At 32.5% G+C, this 19,451-nt stretch overlaps 2 protein-coding genes across 4 annotated transcripts; one reads left to right on the forward strand and one right to left on the reverse strand.

Annotated features, from left to right (window-relative positions):
- Window positions 1-1,644: 1,644 nt before the first annotated feature.
- On the reverse strand, window positions 1,645-3,524 carry LOC100794816 (1-aminocyclopropane-1-carboxylate oxidase 1). Its single transcript, XM_003525262.5, has 3 exons — window positions 3,235-3,524; window positions 2,912-3,135; window positions 1,645-2,424 (listed from the first exon to the last, which is right to left on the reverse strand). The coding sequence occupies exons 1-3, from the start codon at window positions 3,334-3,336 to the stop codon at window positions 1,827-1,829; spliced, it is 924 nt and encodes a 307-aa protein (XP_003525310.1). The 5' UTR covers window positions 3,337-3,524; the 3' UTR covers window positions 1,645-1,826.
- A 2,766-nt stretch (window positions 3,525-6,290) lies between these two features.
- Window positions 6,291-14,922, forward strand: LOC100800102 (K(+) efflux antiporter 4). 3 transcript variants are annotated; one of them, XM_014775854.3, is made up of 20 exons: window positions 6,291-6,813; window positions 7,257-7,300; window positions 7,892-7,950; window positions 8,080-8,158; window positions 8,357-8,418; window positions 8,517-8,592; window positions 8,685-8,759; window positions 8,977-9,048; window positions 9,141-9,224; window positions 10,050-10,118; window positions 10,662-10,739; window positions 10,916-11,004; window positions 11,777-11,873; window positions 11,957-12,010; window positions 12,396-12,491; window positions 12,889-13,077; window positions 13,174-13,251; window positions 13,494-13,538; window positions 14,137-14,226; window positions 14,325-14,922. In XM_014775854.3, the coding sequence occupies exons 1-20, from the start codon at window positions 6,570-6,572 to the stop codon at window positions 14,403-14,405; spliced, it is 1,761 nt and encodes a 586-aa protein (XP_014631340.1). In that variant the 5' UTR covers window positions 6,291-6,569; the 3' UTR covers window positions 14,406-14,922. The 3 variants fall into 3 exon arrangements, 2 of the variants coding, with proteins under 2 accessions (XP_014631340.1, XP_040871609.1); XM_041015675.1 differs by lacking the exon at window positions 14,325-14,922 and having other exon boundaries at window positions 12,889-13,093; XR_001388501.3 differs by lacking the exons at window positions 14,137-14,226; window positions 14,325-14,922 and having other exon boundaries at window positions 13,156-13,251; window positions 13,494-13,525.
- Window positions 14,923-19,451: the final 4,529 nt, after the last annotated feature.

A 19,451-nucleotide genomic window follows, 5' to 3' on the forward strand; every position in this document is an offset into this window, starting at 1 on the left:
TATAATTCTAACATATTTTTAACATCTATCATTTCTCGCTTTATAAATCTTATTATATGTATATTTTTTTCTCTTTTTTTTTTTTATTCTCATTAGGTGGTTAACATATTAAGTATTTCACCAAGTATTTTCCTTTTACTTTCGCCCGTTTAACACTTCTAGCTCTCTCCCTATTATAAATATTATATACATTCACAATGTAATTTTTTTATACTATTATCTAAATACAAATGGTTATAAAAAAATGTTGTTTTTCATACTATTTAATATATAATATAATTAATAAAATATATTTATTATTTCGTTGCAAAGAACTCATTAAATTTACAACTTATTTGAATTAAATTTATGACATAAACATCTGTTAAAATTTGAAAGAGATTGTTAAAATAACTTATAATATGTCTATAATTTTGTTTTCGGTTTATTTCAATAAGCTCTCCATCATAATTTATAAAAAGACTTAATTACAACTTATATAAAAACAATTTAATTTTCTTTCCTCTTCAATTATAAAGATACTTATACGTAATTGCTTACATGATAATGAGCTTGATCTCTCAAAACACATTTTACCTGTTTTTTGTTACTAGCTCTATTTTAAAAAAGAAAATGTAGTGGTATCCCCAATAAAAAATATCGAAATGTGTTGACGAAGCATGTGCTCCAGCTATGCGTTTAACTTACAATCGAATGGACTTGACACTCATTTCGTGCATGTGGTAAGTAAAGGAATCTTAAAGGAAGTGTTCGTGAAAACGATAGGAGCAAAATGTTCTAATATGAACATAATATTTTAGTAGAAAAAATTATCTAATATGTCAAATACTTTGGGGTTATAATGTTTGTTTTGGTGGTGAGTGAAGAAGGCAAAATAGAAAGGTTATGGATTTCAATTTTCATACAAACAAAAAATTAATAATTAATAGTTAACATTTTTTCACGAAAAAACATGTCAAATACTTTTAGTGATCTGATTGAGTGAGTCTTAGTGTAAATGTGCAAGCTTTACATCAACTGTAATCAAGATTATATTATTTTCTTATCAACTGAAAGCTTAAAATATGTGCTATGTTCATAAAATGTATTTTTTTTTTATAGAAAAGATGTTCATGTGGAAATGTGGTGTACCCAATAAAAGTATTAAAAAGTGATGAGATGATGTGTCACTGCTAGCATATGCATTAAACTTATAATCTTATAATCAAGTAGGAGTTGACATTCATTTGATGTGGTTAGGTAAAGGAATCTTAGAAGTATTCATGTACTTACACGATTGAAGAAAAATATTATCGTAATAAAGTTATTTTGACGCGATTACTTTATTGTATGGTGAAAAAGGCCAAGCCCAATCAAGAGATTTCCAAGCCCATTCTTACTGGGACTGAAATGTCAGTGTCTTGACACTTTTAAGGATTCAAATGAATATTTATCTTAAAAAAAATTTAAGAGCAAATAAAAGGTTGTATGAAGAAAAGACACCATGTAAAAGCTTATTATATAAAAAATGATTCCTAGAAACTCATGATACCTGGGAAGACAAAGGGAGAGAAGAAAAAACTATGAGCCATGATATTTTGTGATAAGAAAAAAAAAAGATAACGAGCTTTAATAAAATATATAAAATTGTGAGATGTCTAGATATATCATTACCCTTAATTTTTCTATTTGTGGAATCAAAGAACACGTGTATCTTCGTTACTTGTACGGCCAAAGCCATAGACCAACAAAGAAAAAGAAAAGAAAATATTACTATTCCAAATCTAAACATAATAACTTGTAAATTTAGATATCCCAAGGGTAATAATGCGACGTTATTCCAAGTCTCAAGCTGGAATAATTTTATGGCCATTGATCATGTTCTTCATGGATTCAAATCGAGGAGCCTTTTCACCGAACTTGGTGCTGCCATAGAGCTTCAAATAGTCCCCATAACGGAAATTGCTTGGGTACAAGAGCTTAGGAGCTGGTGAAATAATGGCATCTCCAATGGGGTTATAGAAGGTGGCAATGGAGATTCTGCTTCCATTATTGTCAGGCATGACCCTATGCACAACACTTCTATATAAGCCATTGCTCAACACTTCCACTTGATCACCCGTGTTCACAAAAATGGCATTGTTCTTGGAAGGTGGAATCTCTACCCATTTGCCATCTTTGAAGAATTCCAGACCCGGCACCTCGTCATCTTGGAGCAGTAGAATGATGCCACCCGCATCTGTGTGCTCTCTAAGTCCCCTCACAAGTTCTGGACGTGGACATTGAGGGTACTTGGCCACTTTTGTTCCCACAGCTGGACCCTCACCATTTCCAGAAAATGCTTTCTTAATGTAATCCTTCTCCAAACCAAGATTTTCACTCATGAGCTCAGATAACTTCTCTCCCAGCTTCAGGAGCTGTGCAATGTACTCATCCATTGTTTGGCTGCATTTAATTACATACACACTTACATATCAGTTCAAAATATGTTAACAACACACTCTCTAATAAAACATTCTTTCTTGTACGGTGAAATTCATGTGGGTTTATTCGTTCCTAGACTAGTGAAACTCACATGATTTTCAACCAATACAAGAAAGTGGATCGGAAAGAGGATGTTAATGACCGTGTTGCCAGGATTCCTAATTAATATAAGTTTTGTATGTCTTAGGACTTGTAGTTTGCTTGTGTGTGAGAAATAAAGAGGTCTAGTACTGCTATTCTATAGGTGCCACACATGAATCAACAAGGGTTGGGTCTAGCAGAACCGCATAAGGGGTTAGTTTCCACCACATGGTAAATCAAAGTTTGAATTTATGTTTGGAGAAATATTCACATTTAGTGTTTAACTGTGTCTCAATCAAAATTATCTCTAAAGGAGAATACATGTAGGTAAAAAAAAAGAAAAAGGAACATATATGGATTGACTTACCAAAGCTCCTGAGAGATGTTTGAAATTTCATTGATGTTAGAGGTGGGGCGATGCCAAATGAAGAAGGTACTTTCCCAATCTATATCAGAGGTGTTCTGCTGTTTCTCCAACCTCTTGGCTATCTCAGACTGGTAGAAGCTTTCCTTCAGGTTTTCCTCATAGTATGCATTGATCAACTGCTTCACCTTCCCCATCAGTTGTGTGTCAATTTCATGGTTCTCAACCTGCATATGCAAATGCGTTAAGGAAGAAAATTAATTGAGAAATGATGAAGAAGAAAAACAAAGGGACAACATATATAATTTTTATTCTCTATACCATACCATAAAGCAGCCCCATTTTTCACAAGCTTCGTGCAATAGGGCCATTGTGTCACCCCTCTTGTCCCCATTGAGCTTACTAAAATCTATCACAGGGATCTCCATCTTTGTACTAGACTAGATACTTAGTGTTTCTTTGTTGAAGGTTTGTTACAGAGGATGGGTATATATAGGGCGAGAAAGATCTAAATCCACGTCAAAAATTGTAAGAGAAAAGGCTAGCTAGCTAGAATGGCGCAAAAGCTATTTCACTGCCATAATGTGATCATGTACAATTTTTTATTCTTATGTTCCAATGGTCAACCGAATTTCCCTTGTACACAAAGTTTTTTTTTTTCTTTTCTCCACCTTACTTTAAGTCCAATTTTAGTCGTGATAATTGATTTACATATAAAAATATCTTAACTAACTAATACTTTCAACTAAAAGCCAATTTAAGCCATTATGGGTCGCCTGCTTCTTTCTCTGGTAAATCAATAAATCCACTGTATATACATTACAAAAACTAGGGGCAGTATCATCGAAAAGGTTGCATTCAAAGAGGAAAAATGTAGAAAAGGGAATGTGGGTCGAGCGAATCGAACCAGTGGGCGGTTTTGGCTGGATGCTGTTGGAACATGATTATGATGAATTACTCACTCACTCAAGCGCCCATGTACCTTATTTTATTCAGAGTTTTCGATTCAAGGTAGTTTAACTATCCCTGTACATGCATCATGCATGACATAATAACTGAAAGATCCAATTAGTAGTTCCAGGACTTTTTGTTTACTAACTTAAAAGACAAACATGTTAATTTAATTATGAGAGTTTTGTCTGCAACTTTTGGCTGGCGCCGCACATAGAAAATGAAGATAATTATATAAGAAATTAAGAACCAGGTTTCCAAATTCCATCTTCAATCTCGACAGGAACTGCGGATATACAAATTTTTAAAAAACTCTCGAGAAAATGATGAATTTTGTACTTTGATATAAGGTACACTTATTGATGAACCAGGGGAGAGAAGGAAGGTCACTCTTATGTTTGAATACCCGCTAACAAACTAAAAACTAAAAATTCACATATATTCACTGCTCTAAAGATCACAATAGAGAGATCTCGAGAGAGTATTCAGTTTTACAATTGTATGAAATTGTTTGCACTCGAGTATGAACATTATTTATAACTATTTCACATCGTGTTACTGTTAATAACACCAATTAAAATGAGTGTTACAATGTTGAATAGACTACAAAAGAAGTATCATTTTGACTTTCTGGTATTATAACACTAATAAGCATCTGTTTGATTCAGTTTTTGGTTTTAAAAACTGATTTCTCAAACAGTTTTATGCTACTTGTCGGTTATTTTCTCATCCAAACTCAATTTTAATTTTTTAGTTTTTAAAAATTGAAAACTGTTTTTAAAAAGGCAAAACTAACAGACCCTAATTAAGTCTTGGCATCCATAACATTGGAATCACTTCTTACAAACCTTCACTTAGAGCTTTTCTAAAATTCATGATTATACAAAGTGAGTTTAAGCACTAAATTCATCAAGAATATTTAACACAATCTACACTATACTTCAATCATGCTCTTACAACACTACAAAAACACAAAAGTTTCAAGCAGTGAATTTGCACGAAATATGCTCAACTAAATTAGTTTATTTTGTCAATAAAACCTAGAAACGCGGCACCATAATTTTAAAAGCTAGTCAATGGCAAGTTTTCGATATTATATTGAGGATAAAATATAAATATGTTGAGTAGCTTTAAACTCGATCCGTTTATCATCTATCCTTGAACTTTGTTCAATTCTGGGTTAGTGTCTTTGCAAGTAATGTTTTTCTTTATCCGTAGTCAAACTTTGAATTGGATAACTTGTTTATGACCAACTATAGTTAATCTCGTGATTAATATTCCCACGCAAGGAAGGAAAAACTAGCAAACTTGAGAGTTTGTTTAAGGATTTATCCTGGAAGTATCATCTACTAATCATAATCTTATTTAAGTAGAATATAATTATCATGAACGATAAAATTTTATTTTTGTACCAATTTATTCATACACTTTTGTGATAAAATTTGTCTAAGGATTACATAAAATTATTTTGTGCATTGATGAATAAAATAATTTCCGTTTGGTACAATAAAATTATTCATGCATGCATTTTTCCCCTTCTAGAATCCTTGAAATAACATTGTGCAGGCTCCACTGGTGTCCCTTGACAGTTGCTGTGAGCAATGCCTACAAATGGAATCCGCTGGAACTGCTCATCGTTTAGGCAACCTCTCTCCAGCTTAATGTCAGTCTTAAATCCAACAAGCGCAACAAATCGGTGTTTGGTTTTCTCATCAAATGTTGTAAAGCCAGTCTAAGTCAAGTTAGCAACTCGTCTTTCAAATCATTCATGATTCTACGTATCAGTATTTTGATTATCATTTAATTGATATAAGCTTCATCCTTTAAAAAACCCCTGACTTATTCATTATTGGATGAGATTTTAATCATTAAAATTATCTAATTTACTATATTAAAAATACTATACTCTAATATTTAAAAATAATGGATGGATGAGATATATTTAAGGGCACTCTCATGTTAAATTTCGTAAATACATATAGATATTCTAACTATTGTCAGCGACAGAAATAGTAAATCAACAATTACATCATAAATCCAAAATCAATAAAACATGTGACTCTAATGATAATGTTGACATATGTTTAAGAATAATAACAGTTAGTAATTAAATTTAAAAGCTTATTTGATTGTTTAGGAGTAATTTATACTTTGTTAACAAATTATCTGTCACGTATTTCTAATATTTTTTATTAATGGAGTTTAGTTTAGTTTATATACACTATTATTTTTCTTATTTATAGAATTTTGACTTGCCATCCCATTACATTAATGAATAAGATAGTTTATATATCTTTAATAATAACGATGGTAATCATTATTTCCCCCCGAATAAAACTCAACTTTGGAATTTATGTTAAAGGGGAATTTTTGAATATACAGTAAATCCGAAAATATTAAGCAAAAAAGCGCAGTGTACGTGTGTCCTTGCATTATTTAGACACATCTGGGCTTTTCAGTGACACACACAGGATTGTGCATGGCACTTGGCCATCCTTTCCTTGCGTTCGAATTTGAACCCTCCTTTTCCAATACATCGAACATCGAACATCGAGGACCATTCGGTACTTTCCCGCTTGCACTCCACAGCCCCTCTGTCGCATCTTTCTTCCGCGTCCAGCGCCAAACACGACGGTGCTGCTAACTCCCAGCCGTGTCGTTTCAGCACTTCCTCCATTGCTCTCTCTCTCTCTCTCTCTCAGTCTGGGAGATGAGGTTTACGTCACCTGCACTTCTCAGCCTTCTCATTCTCTGCCATCTGCTTCTCTCTCTTCCCTCTTTTACTTTCTCTCTCCTCGCCGATGACGCCGACCCGGAGACGGAGCTTCTCCTCGCCGGAGACAATGCAACCGCCTTCCTTAATGCCTCGCTTGCGAGATACGACGATGGTAGCTTCGCCAACATGATTGATCGGGCTCTCGAAAGAGAGTTCCCCGATAATGAGCAGAACGAAGGTTCGCAGATCTAGCTTCTCTCACTTTCTGTTTTTAATGTTCAAGAGTTTCTGAATTTTTTCGCTTAATTCGGTTCCTAAAACTCCTCGGATCGTGGTTTTCTATGTCCTTGCAATCTGAATTTTCCAAAATGCCGTTCAATTGGAGCTGCAATTTCCTGATTCGTCATGTGATATTGAGGCGCTACTGAATTTAAATTCTCTATTCTGTGAAATCTTCTTCTAGTAATGTGTGCTGTGATTAGAATCTTGCGTGATGCATGATGGGAGAAGAAACAATATTTCTAAATTTTACTCTATGATGGAAAACCGATGAAATGCTGTCGACTTCTAAACGTGGACTCGTTAGCATGAACTTGTTGAATCTTTGACGAATCACGTGTAGCATTGTGGAAAGTTTTATCAAACGAATGCAATTGGTGAACTTCCCTGACTCTTTTGCAGGTACTGATCCTGGTGGTTTCAACAACAGTGTTGCTGAACAGCAGGTATGTGGTGAATTGCTTTTAATGATATATTTATTCGCTTCCTCAATTTTTGGATTTTTAGAGGTGAAGCAACCCTGAGGTTGAGAGTGAGGGCAATAGAGTGTAGCACTCTAGCGACCTAATTCTGGTAGTATAGGTATCTAGTTTTAGGCTAGAGTTCAATCCGGTCAGGAATTAATAGTGTCTTTGGAGAACAGTCCACTCCAACACAAACTGACGTTGAACCCAATGATACAACACTCTTGCTTTTTCATATGCTCCCTTGGAAAGTGTAGATGTCTGTTTTGGAGGCTCCAAATGGAAATCCAAACACACACAAAGTATGTTGATGATATTAAGTTAGAAGAGCATTAAGCTGATTCAAGGACGGAAGTTACGATTGTTCAAATTTCACTCATGATGTGTCAACTTTGTGTTTTAGATTCTCTGGGATAATGAGTTTTAGGGTGGGGACCTGAGTCTTGGTCACTTCCTTTTTTCATAACTATCGTTTCTTCTGATTTTTGTTGGATTTTATATATGTGACATATTATTTGTCCTTGAAAAGACTTGTTATCTAATGTCCTTCTCATGATATATTTAATGTATCAGGCTGTTTTGGAAACTGTTGCCAGAGTTAAGCCCAAGAAAAATGATAGCAAAGAGGAAAAGTATGCACCTTTTTCTTGTAGAATCAAATGGATTGTTGTTGTTTTTTTCAAGAGGGAACCTTTTAAAAATTTAATGCAAGCACCCTAACTATGTCCAGTATTTATGACATTTGTTAAGCTTTTTATCAGGTCATTTCAGTTCCATGATGTTTTCAATTTGGATAATGAGAATAGGGCAGAGGATATGCCAACTTTAATAGATCGAAAGGTATGCCTGATTCAGGCTCTTGAAGTTTAGGTCTTTCAAACACAGTGCAATAATATTCTGTTACCGTTTCATTTGCCTTTCAAAAAAAATAAAAAAATTCTGTTACCACTTACTACCACATCATCACAATATGCATGAAACCACTCTTCTCAGATGTGAATTTAATTTTTTTTATTTTTCTAATTGTTTCAACTTCAGGACAATGTCTTTATCATTTCCAATCTCAAGTCAAAGTATCCAGTTCTTCAATTAGACTTGAGGTTTACTTACTGTTCCTATCCTTTTTTCTTTCATGTATGAGTGGCTGCAACTACTAACTAGTCAGTCTGCTTATCCTTTTTTTATGCCATATTTTCAGATTGATATCAGATCTCGTAGTTGTCATTGTCTCTGCAACCTGTGGTGGCATTGCCTTTGCTTGTGCTGGACAACCGGTTTGATTACAAACATTGCTTTATTGTTTTCAGTAGATATCTCTACCATATACCTCTTAAAAGTGGGGTCATCCATACATTCCAACTTGCAGGTGATGACTGGATATCTGCTAGCAGGATCAATCATTGGACCTGGAGGTTTGAGTTTTGTTAGTGAAATGGTCCAAGTATGTTACCCTTATAGTTCTTTTATTATGTTCCCTAATGATTCTTTTCCCTTTCTTTTTACCTAGCCATGTTATTTCCAGAAATAAAACCATTGTGTGAATGAGATCATGATGTCATGGATAATCTCTTTCTATATGACATTGAAATGAAGTGATCATTTAAATGTCATCTATTTTATCTCCTAGTAATCTCACTTATTGTGTTCATTCCTTGCAGGTTGAGACAGTTGCTCAATTTGGTGTCATCTTTTTGCTCTTTGCATTGGGCTTAGAGTTTTCAACAACAAAGGTTGCTTGCATACTAATTTATTCCTTTTAGCTTAAACTTGTGTATTTTTTGCTCAGTCATATATAATGTATATCTTTCTTTCATGCTTGCAGCTTCGAGTTGTTCGGGCAGTGGCTATTCTTGGAGGCCTACTCCAAATTTTCTTATTTATGTGCTTGTGTGGAATAACAGCTTCAGTATGCCTTTTACTTCTACAAATAGTTTACAAAAATTTAATTCGTATACTTTGCTAGTTTGCAGCCATATCATTCAAAACATCTTGTTATCCGTTATACCACAAACTCATGATACCCATAACGTTTACTCTTTGTTTCACTTCTGAAAAGATTTTCTGATTTATGTATGGAGCATGATGAATTAATATAACTTTCTCCTAATATGAGACCTGTCTTGAACAATGAACTAAATAATTGAAATCTCAAAGGAATATTGTGAGAATTGGCAAGAAAAAAGAGTATGTTGGCACAATACTTTTATGTATATGAGATCAAACTAGATAAAAAAAATTGATGGGAAGGAACTTAAAAATTTCCTAGTTTGATACAGTAATCTTACTGTTTCAATTTAGAGTTATTTGTCAATACCTTTCTCCATTTCCCTGATAATTGTGTTTAAGTTTTTTTATTTACAGATCAAATTGATATCATGCTGAGACTTTGATATTAACATGGATCGTTTTTCCAATTATACATTATAATTTTGCTCCCCTCTCCCCCCGCCCCCTAACCCACAGGTCACACACAACACAGGTTTAGATCTTTGGTATATCAGTGACTTGCATTTGTCTAATGTATTATGGGTCAGTTGACCCTGTTATCATTATTTTTTTTTTATACAGTGCCATAAGACACTGTTAAAATGGTTTGCTTGGAACATGGTTTGATTTAGAGGCATTCTATGAGTGAAACAATTGATGTTGTCTTATACTCTTATTTATTACAAAAGTTTTCCAATTTGGTGTCAGTGAATTTCTGATAAATGCACCTAAATCCTACTTGCAGTTATGTGGTGGTAAATCATCTGAAGGAATATTTGTTGGTGCATTTCTATCCATGTCTTCAACAGCTGTGGTAATTTCCCAATCGCACTGTTAGATGTTTTCTGTTATCCTTTTTCTATATGTACATCTCAAGTATGCCTACAAGCCTACAACTTTGTTGGACAATGAACTTGTTATGTGTTTTAATGTTTATCTGCAGGCATATAGTATTTTAAGTAACTTATGCCTGCACTTTAATAATTGCAATCATTGCCTGGTTGCACTTGTATTAGATTTGGTGATTCAAATTTCTATATTCTGTACAGCCGTCATAGTGTTTCAGCTAAGTGTTAATTAAATTGCTGATGTGAATATTGCAATCCTCTAGTAAGATTTATTTCATCAGAAAAAGGAAATGAAAATTATGGCTAGAATGTTATGAAGGATACAGTTCTATTTAGTGTTTGATTGAGGAGATATTCGTGTGCAATGCACTAGAAGTTGAGTGAAGTTTTCTTGTAGATGAAAAATCTAAAGTACTAAGCTCTTTCTATGATCACTTCTTTTCTAAATGTTATCATTCTTTCCTCATTACTGTTATGTTATTTTGTTTTCATTCTTCTTTGATCCATAGGTCTTGAAATTCTTAATGGAAAGGAATAGTGTCAATGCCCTTCATGGTCAGGTTATAATTGGAACCCTGATACTGCAGGTATGTACTATTATTTTTGTATTAATGAATGCACATGTATGACTGAAACATTACTGCTGCCACTTGTGCAAAAAGACTAGAGACTAATGTTATCAATGACACTGATATTCCTTGTTAATTTTTTTTCCTCACATTTGTCTTTTAATGAAATGTTTGAAATTATTGGTTCTTTTCAGGATTGTGCTGTTGGATTGCTCTTTGCACTGATTCCTGTTTTGGGTGGAACATCAGGTGTTCTTCAGGGAGTAGTATCCATGACTAAGTCGTAAGTTAATCGTAGGATGGGTTGTCCCTCATTTATGCTATCTCTCCCTAGTTTATGAAGATCTATGACATATATTAAGCCCCAAGGTTTTCCAGTGCAGCTGGATAGTATTCTTGTCTTGTCTTTCCATTATGTCTAATTCAACATATATTTTGTGGATTAACAAAAGATATTCTGCTCGTAGTTTTGATTGTTTGCTTGTAATGAGATTTTAAGATGAAGATGCAAGTGAAATGAGAAATTTTGGTGTGCTTGACCCCTTTTAGCCATTAACGAGCATGATATATAAACATTAAGTTCTACTACACTTGTAGATTTTATCAAAAGAAACATTATAGTGCATGGATTTTCCTGGTCTTTTATTTTAATATCACTATTATGATATTATTAAAGTCTTCTATAAAAAATTATAAAACGTTTATAACTATAATTATAAAAAAGATTATTATTAAGGTGTACATATAAAAGAGTACACAAATTCGTCCTTTGCAAAGGCACAACAAAAATAGAAAGAAAAATAAACAAACTTGTGAATAGAATTAAGCTCTTTGTTCCTTTTGCATTCTCGGGATGGTTGGAAGACTTCCTTGAAGAGACCATGAGATGAGGACCAGATGAATGTCATAAAAAAAAATCGTATTCTATCCCAGAAAATCTAAATGAAAATAACAGCATATATACTCCACTTCCTAGTTGAATTTCTTCATCCTACTTGGTTGTATGCTTGTTTCAGCCGTTTATTCTTTCTGATTTACTATTTCTGTTGTTTCAGGTTGGTGATCTTAATTGCCTTTTTGGCCATTTTGACAATATTATCTCATACTTGTGTGCCATGGCTCCTTAAGCTTATGATCAGCTTATCCTCTCAGGTGAAGATAGACCTTGTGCTCTGTTGTTAAATGTTTGTTTATCCATTAGGTTTTAACTGATTTTTTTTTTTATTTTGGTGCAGACCAATGAACTTTATCAATTGGCATCAGTGGCATTCTGCCTACTTGTTGCTTGGGTGTGTCCTTTATCAAGTCTTAATCTTCATTACTTGGCAAACCTTGTCTTCTGTCAAGTCTGTTTTATTATCTACACTGTATAATAACCTTAATCTTGGACAAGTTCATGGTTGTTTTCTCTTGATTTGTAGCCTTAATCTTGGACAAGTCTGGTTGTTTTCTCTTGATTTGTAATATGCACCAAACTTTATTTCTCTAAATCTGAGGGATTGCTTAAATGCATCCATGCCTGAAACTTATTTATACATACATTTATAAAGTCCAGACAACTTGTATTGCTTAAATGCATGCATGCCTGACACTTATTTATACATACATTTATAAAGTCCAAACAACTTGTGTTCCTTCAACAAAATGTTTTAATAATTTGTTGTTCCATTTCAGTGTAGCGATAAGCTGGGTTTAAGCCTTGAACTAGGTTCCTTTGCTGCGGGAGTGATGATATCAACAACAGATCTTGGTCAACATACACTTGAACAAGTAAGACATTATCCTAGAACACATGTTCTTTGTAGTTGCTATTTTTACTACATAATGTTTTTTGGGAGTTTTTAAAAGTTTTCCAATGGTGTAGTTTGTATTAACTCTCCAACCCAACACTTGAGGAGTACCCTTTGCTTGTTATTTATCATGTTCTTTTTTTTTTCTTGGTGGGTATTCGATTGTTCTTTGTTTTGTTAAGTGTGTTTTAATGGAGTAGGATGTTTGAGTATTCTGTTTCATACTGCTTTGTATTTTCATCATGGATGCCTGTAAAGTGGGGGTGGTCCACCCAAATGAATTTCAAGGAATCTTCTTGAAGCACATGCACATAAGTTTTGAGATGATTTATGTTTTGCTATAGTTATCTGAGCTTACTCAATGTTAATATTTATAGGTCGAGCCAATTCGCAACTTTTTTGCTGCTCTGTTCTTGGCCAGCATTGGGATGCTTATACATGTCCATTTCCTTTGGAATCATGTTGACATTTTACTGGCAGCTGTTATATTGGTGATCATTATAAAAACAATTGTAGCTACATCTGTTGTCAAGGGGTTTGGATACAATAACAAGACTTCAGTACTCGTAAGATTTGACAACAGTTAATACAATTACATCTGCTTGTTGATTACATCATACATTTCATTAACGGAGGAGCCTTAGGTTATTCCACATGCGTAGGTTGGGATGTCCCTGGCACAAATTGGGGAATTTGCCTTTGTTCTTCTCAGCCGCGCTTCAAATCTTCATTTAGTTGAGGTATGTGTTTCATTTTGAGACAAACATTTTAGCTAGTTTGTTGTGCTTATGCTTATGAAGACAGTGAAATTTATCTTTCTGCATTTTAGAAAACAATTTTAATGCAAATATGGATATATATTTTATTAAAAAAATATGCAGTTTTCTGGCAGTGCTTATTATCATTTTTAATGTGAATGTAATTGCATTGTTTCTGCAGCTACTATTAAGTACATAAATTGAATGTCTGATTCTTAATGCAGGGAAAGTTGTATTTATTGCTCCTTGGAACAACAGCTCTTAGTCTGGTATGTATGCACTGTTTTATAGAATACCTTAATAATTATACGTAGTAAACTACTCCTTCCATTCTACTTTATATGATATTTTAGCAAATAAAAAATGTTCCAAATTAGTTGTTGTTTTACAAAACCAATGATAGGAGTTGTTGTTACCGAGTATTAAATGAGAAAAAAAATCTAGTTAATTAGAGACATAAAGAGTATATTGGGAAGTTGCATAATATATTTTATGAAATTCAAAATATTAATTGCATTTCTTAATACCCTGCCAAAATCTTAAACGTTATATGAAGTGGAACGGAGGTAGTAATCAATCACACAACAATGTTGAAATGCTAGTCTTTTAAGCAATCTGGTGTGGTTGATCATCTTTATTTGTCCTGTTTGCATACACATGTACAAACAGGGTATCATATCACTGGTAAATCTGAGTGAAGTTTAAGCAGGCTATCACAAGTAAAAAACATTGGGCCTTCCTATGCAAAATTATTGTGCACAGTTTTGAATGTTATAGCCAGTTTCATGGGTAATGTTGATTTGTTGAGTATTAAGCGCTCAACTATTTGTAGAGATTTTGAAGCTTACACAAACAGAAATTGTGCAGGTGACTACACCTTTGCTCTTCAAGCTAATTCCTGCTGTTGTGCATCTTGGGGTATTGTTGCGGTGGTTCCCGCCTGATAGTGCGGCAGAGGTAACTTACAGCTTTAGGAACTGAAATGATTAAAAAAAAAATTATAGGTTCTTGTTGTTTCAATTTCTTGAGGATTCTGAATATGTTTTTACTCTCAGATTGCATTTAAAGGGGACAGCTTTCGAGCGGACAGTGCTAAGCGTATTCCTTTAATGGTTCAAGGCTCTCATGATTCATGATATTAAAATATATTATGAAGCAGAAATGAAATTTGCGGCTTTACTTGACGGCTTCTCGTACTAAGCAGGGCAGGTGTTTAAGAGTGCAAATAAGGTTACTAAATGAAAATATTTTTCATCGCAAAATACTTTATATACTGTCTGCTTTCGGAACACGCACTGGAATAGTAAATGCAAATAGCAAACGCAGGCCAACGGGAACCAGGAGTTTAAACCGGATCCATCCACTAACCTAGTAACTTGGGCCATGTTATTATCTTGAATGGCCTATTTTTTGTGTATAAAGGAATGTGTAGTTGCAGTTGGTAGTGTAATTCATTTTAGAAGCAATCCTCTTGAATGTTTCCCCATTTATTTTATCCAAAAATTTTGGGTTGGTTAAAGTTTTGAATGTGCAAGTTCTCCCTGTACAAGTGTAGACGTTAAGGCAGTCATCAAATTCAAATGTACCATGTTCATAAACTTTTGAATGATTAGTGAAAGCGAAAGCGGAAGGTAATTCTTTTTTTGATATATATGAAGCGGAAGGTAAATTGATTTGCCGTTCATTTCTTCTAATTGATTGTTAAATACGTTGTATTTTTGTGCAGCAAACTTCATCGGTTTTTGAGAGTAACCGGCAATCTGTTTGAAGTTTGTTGGAATAATGTCCGAGTCCAACATCCTAAATTTCTAGCTAGGGTAACAATTTTTATTACGAAAGAGGGAACTAGGGATGGTATAAAAAATTAGGTGTAAAAATATTGTTGTATTAAAGTAGATTTACTGTTCACACTTTAGTTTTAATGGCATTAGTTTTTGGGTATATAGACTGAAGCTTATTATGTTAACATTTTTTTTTGTTTGAAAAATTATTCATGTCTGTTACTTGATTGTTTGGAAGGGATTTCTATGATCCTGTAGTTTGAAAAATGTTAGCCTGAGTCAAAGGAACATATTGTCGATTTTTAAATTAAAAATTATTTATCATTATTTTTTAAAGTTATTTTTTACATCATGTCACATTATCAATCAATTAGAAACATTGGTTATAGGTGTAACAGGTAGTTATAGTAAATTTAATAAAATTTTCATATATGACAATGATTCAACAATAGTATTTTTTTTTTGCACCTTTAATATATAAACAATTTTTTTTCTTCTTTTTGATATTACTCTTTTTGGTAGGCTCTTATTTTTAATATGATTTAGATAATGCATACAGCTAAAAATAATACTACATTTGCATGTGTGGTGTATGTAGCTAGATCTTTCAGTTGTCTGTCTGCTCTCTCCTTTAATTTTAGCCTGTAATAGATAGATATTAGATAGATAAACATTTAAATCCCGTGAACGTGCTGATAAAGAGGGACAGTGAGAGCATGGTGATCATCAGCCATGCATTCAAATTTTACGGACATGACAAAACGCATTGCAGGAAGTTTAACATAACCGGAAAGGGTTTGGTTAGATGTTTTTGGCATCTTAAATCCCCTGTTTATGATATATAGAGCATATAAAAATGTGCTGTCATATCGGTAGTATATATAAGAATGAATGGTGGCGAGCACGGTGACGTTGGTCTCTTCCAAATGCAATCGCTGTTCAGCAGGTTGCATGTTTGTTCATTGTTGATTCAGAATTCAACATCAACCAAAAGGGAATCATACGTACCTCAATGAGTGGTCCCCTTCATTTATTTCTGAATAGTGAATACTCATGGCAGGAACCAGGAGGACATTGCTAGTCAGAAACCCTGGTCGTACGTGGATGCCTCCCATTGGCCCATATTATATATACGTGCTTTCTAACTGGGTAGGCGAAGTAATTTTGAAACCGGCGTGGGCTCGTGGTATCAACTTCTTGGTGTGTTTGTGTTGTATGAGCTAGGGCAGTGAATGAGATATGTGTTAAATACTACCATATTCAAAATGACACTAACAGAAGGAGGAACCAGGTATGCGTCCGTGGAGAACATGACAGCATTTATTTTCCCCCAAGAAAAATGGTGGTCCTTGTATAATATGCCTTTATCCATCTCATATATGTTCAAGATAATTCCATAAGAGCTGTACTACGCTACCCCGAGATGGCGCCAATCACTTTGTCTTCGATCCTTTCACTTGTGCTTACTAGGTTAATTATTAATTTAAACTATTGTTATTATTACATATATAAAGTTTATTTTCTTAGTTTCTTATATTATTAATATTAGTTATAGGACTCTGAATGTCATCCATGACAACTATATGACTCTAGTTTCTAAGAAATTGATGGAAGGTTTAATTCCATATTTTATTAGGAAACTTTTATTATTTTGTAAATTTTATTATTCAAGTTTTTAATTTTTGTGTATTTTGTCGTTGAAGACATGTCACTCAAAAAGTTACGTTTTTTTTTATAAAAAAAACTGTATTGTTTTGTTATTAATATGATAGTAAAGTTTACAAAATTAAAAATTTGGGTGGTAATGTTCACAAATAATAAGCTTGGATGGTAAAATGCACCAAAAATAAAAATAAAAACTTGAGTGATAAAATTTGTTAAAAAAAATTGAAAGATAAAATTTATAAAATAATAATATTAAATGATAAAATGTACGATTAAACATAAACATAGACCTAATTAGTTAGGTTATAACACTGTGCTTATACGTACTTACATTGTTACACGTATGCTCATCCATCATAGCTGGTTTATAGTTTATAGTGTTTTCTATCAAGTAAATGGTGAGAGGTTCTTATTCCTGGTACTTGTAAAGTTCGGATATCTTTAACTAGAAATCAGTTATTAATTTTTTGAGATATTGAGATTTATTATTTAAGGAACTAAGATAAAAAAGTAGTTTTAAAATAATTTTTTTAAAATTTTTTTTTAATAAACATATAAGATTTGTTTCATAAAATAAACAAAAAAATATTTTTTTAAGTAAAAACAGTTTAGACAAATATACTAAAAAAAATTACTTATTTTATTAAAATATGGGTGTACATTTTCAACAAATAAGTTTAAATAAACTCACTCTAACATTTTTTTATAAGTGTTTTTCATACATGAGTTATTGAATCTTGATTTTTTTTTTTTGGATACATTGAATCTTGTTATATTCTTATTTAAGAAAAAAAATCATTTGTCAACCATGTATATGAGTAAAATAGATATATAGTTAACAATATTATATTTAAAGTGAAATAGTTTGAAATATTTATGTATAGTTGCGTGATTAAAAATAATGTCTCATCTTTCACAACAATAACTATACATAAATAATTAATTGTGTATATTATTAATTGAAAAAGTTTCAATAACATTGATTAAAGAAGAAAGTACTGTTTTGATTTAATAAAAACGATTGAAAGGATATATCATAAAATAAAATAAAAAAATTAATTCAGTAAAAAATTATAAAATATATAACACTTGTACAAAAAAAAAAACATTTTATCAAAAAATTGAAGAAAAAATTATTATAAACATGGACCTAGCTTTTATTTCATCTCTTTTCTATTCCATTTTTCTTCTTTTTCACTTATTTTTTTTCCTTTTTCATCACATCACGTCTATAAAAAAAATTGCTTTCCTTTTCTTTTTGTTTGTATCTCTTTTTCGTTCCACATACATAAACCCTAAAACATTGATCATTTTCCTGGAAGAAATGAGCAGGTTTAACGGTCCAACAAGGAAAGAACTGAGAACTTAAAAAAGTAAAAATACAAACTTCACCGAAATTATGACACTCAACACGATGCTTCCCTCACTTAACCTTAATAATCAAATTATTACATGTCTCTTACATTTTTTTTAAATTAAAAAATGTTATTACATTAAAAAAAAATCAACAACTAGAAAAAATATAATTTTCTTATTTAAGCTGGAACAATTATTAATATTTTATTTTTCAATCAAAGAAATAAAAATAGACGAATGTATTGATAATCCATATCTGCTGTCAAACAAAATATGAGTTTTTCAAACTTTTTGTTAGTGAGGTTGACGTTATTTATCAATAAAGAAAATCTTGTATATTAAATTGTACATATTCTAAGTAAATTAATATTAACTATTTTTTTATGTCACTTAAATATTTCATCTGTCCAATTAATAATATATAATTTACAAAGAAGTTTATAGTGCACACAGATTCATAGAAATCTCTCCATCAATTTCAAGCTCTAGTATGAATCAAGGATTTTCTTCGTTCTTCGGAAATTGGAATTGGTAGACTGAATGCATTATTAATTTGTGCCTTGTTGCATATAAATGTAAGTTACTATCATATATATATATATATATATATATATATATATATATAATATGCCGCCGAAACTTCGGTTGGATTCTCGTAAATATTCTTGAGAAGTATTACTTCGAAGTCTATGCTAACGAATCAATCTGGGAAATTCAAAGAAAAAGTACACATCCATATTCGTATCCAAGAAATTCTTTCTCTCAACAACTCTTGAATGGATCTGAACAAAATTAACACAAAGTGATAGGAACTTTCCGGACAGAGAAAGTCCTAGAAGGGTTAGATTGGCATATATTATCTACAGAATCTTGTGGACGCGCTTTATTTCCCTCATATCCTTATCCTCATATTTATAATCAAAATGTGGCAGGATATGTGCTTCAGTTTCTAGTCACACAAATATACATTAATATTCTATCATGAAGACTTAATACTTTATACTTTCATATAGTACCATACTTTTTGTGACCAAATATAGTACTATTAGTTTAATTAGTTAATGAGAAAATAAATGAAAGTAACAGTCCAACATCTAGTCATGCCTGCCGTGCGATTGAAGTAGAAACGATATGCTTAAATATTAAAAAATTCGGATTGCTAACTTATTTTAAATTTTTTACCAAGTTGTTTGCACTTTCCTATCAAAAGTATAAAACCCAGAAAAACAAATCAGGTTGAAAATGTCAAAATGAATAGTCAGCCGATTGTTTGTTTTAGAATAATTAATGACAGTCATATCGTACATAAGATAGGCGAGTTCTGTCAAGTCAATAAAACAATTTCTAGGAAAAGCATTATTACTAAAATTATGGAACAGC

Source organism: Glycine max, chromosome 5 (genome assembly GCF_000004515.6).
Source record: "Glycine max cultivar Williams 82 chromosome 5, Glycine_max_v4.0, whole genome shotgun sequence".
NCBI lineage: Eukaryota > Viridiplantae > Streptophyta > Magnoliopsida > Fabales > Fabaceae > Glycine > Glycine max.

Bases quoted from the DNA above. Each gene is read 5' to 3' on its own strand.
- LOC100794816 (XM_003525262.5), bottom strand. From the start codon at position 3,336: ATGGAGATCCCTGTGATAGATTTTAGTAAGCTCAATGGGGACAAGAGG. The intron at 3,136-3,234 runs GTATGGTATAGA...TTGCATATGCAG, and splicing joins AAAAATGGGGCTGCTTTATG to GTTGAGAACCATGAAATTGA. The intron at 2,425-2,911 runs GTAAGTCAATCC...AATTAAATGCAG, and splicing joins AACATCTCTCAGGAGCTTTG to CCAAACAATGGATGAGTACA.
- LOC100800102 (XM_014775854.3), top strand. From the start codon at position 6,570: ATGAGGTTTACGTCACCTGCACTTCTCAGCCTTCTCATTCTCTGCCAT. The intron at 8,760-8,976 runs GTATGTTACCCT...CATTCCTTGCAG, and splicing joins TTGTTAGTGAAATGGTCCAA to GTTGAGACAGTTGCTCAATT. The intron at 11,005-11,776 runs GTAAGTTAATCG...CTGTTGTTTCAG, and splicing joins GTAGTATCCATGACTAAGTC to GTTGGTGATCTTAATTGCCT.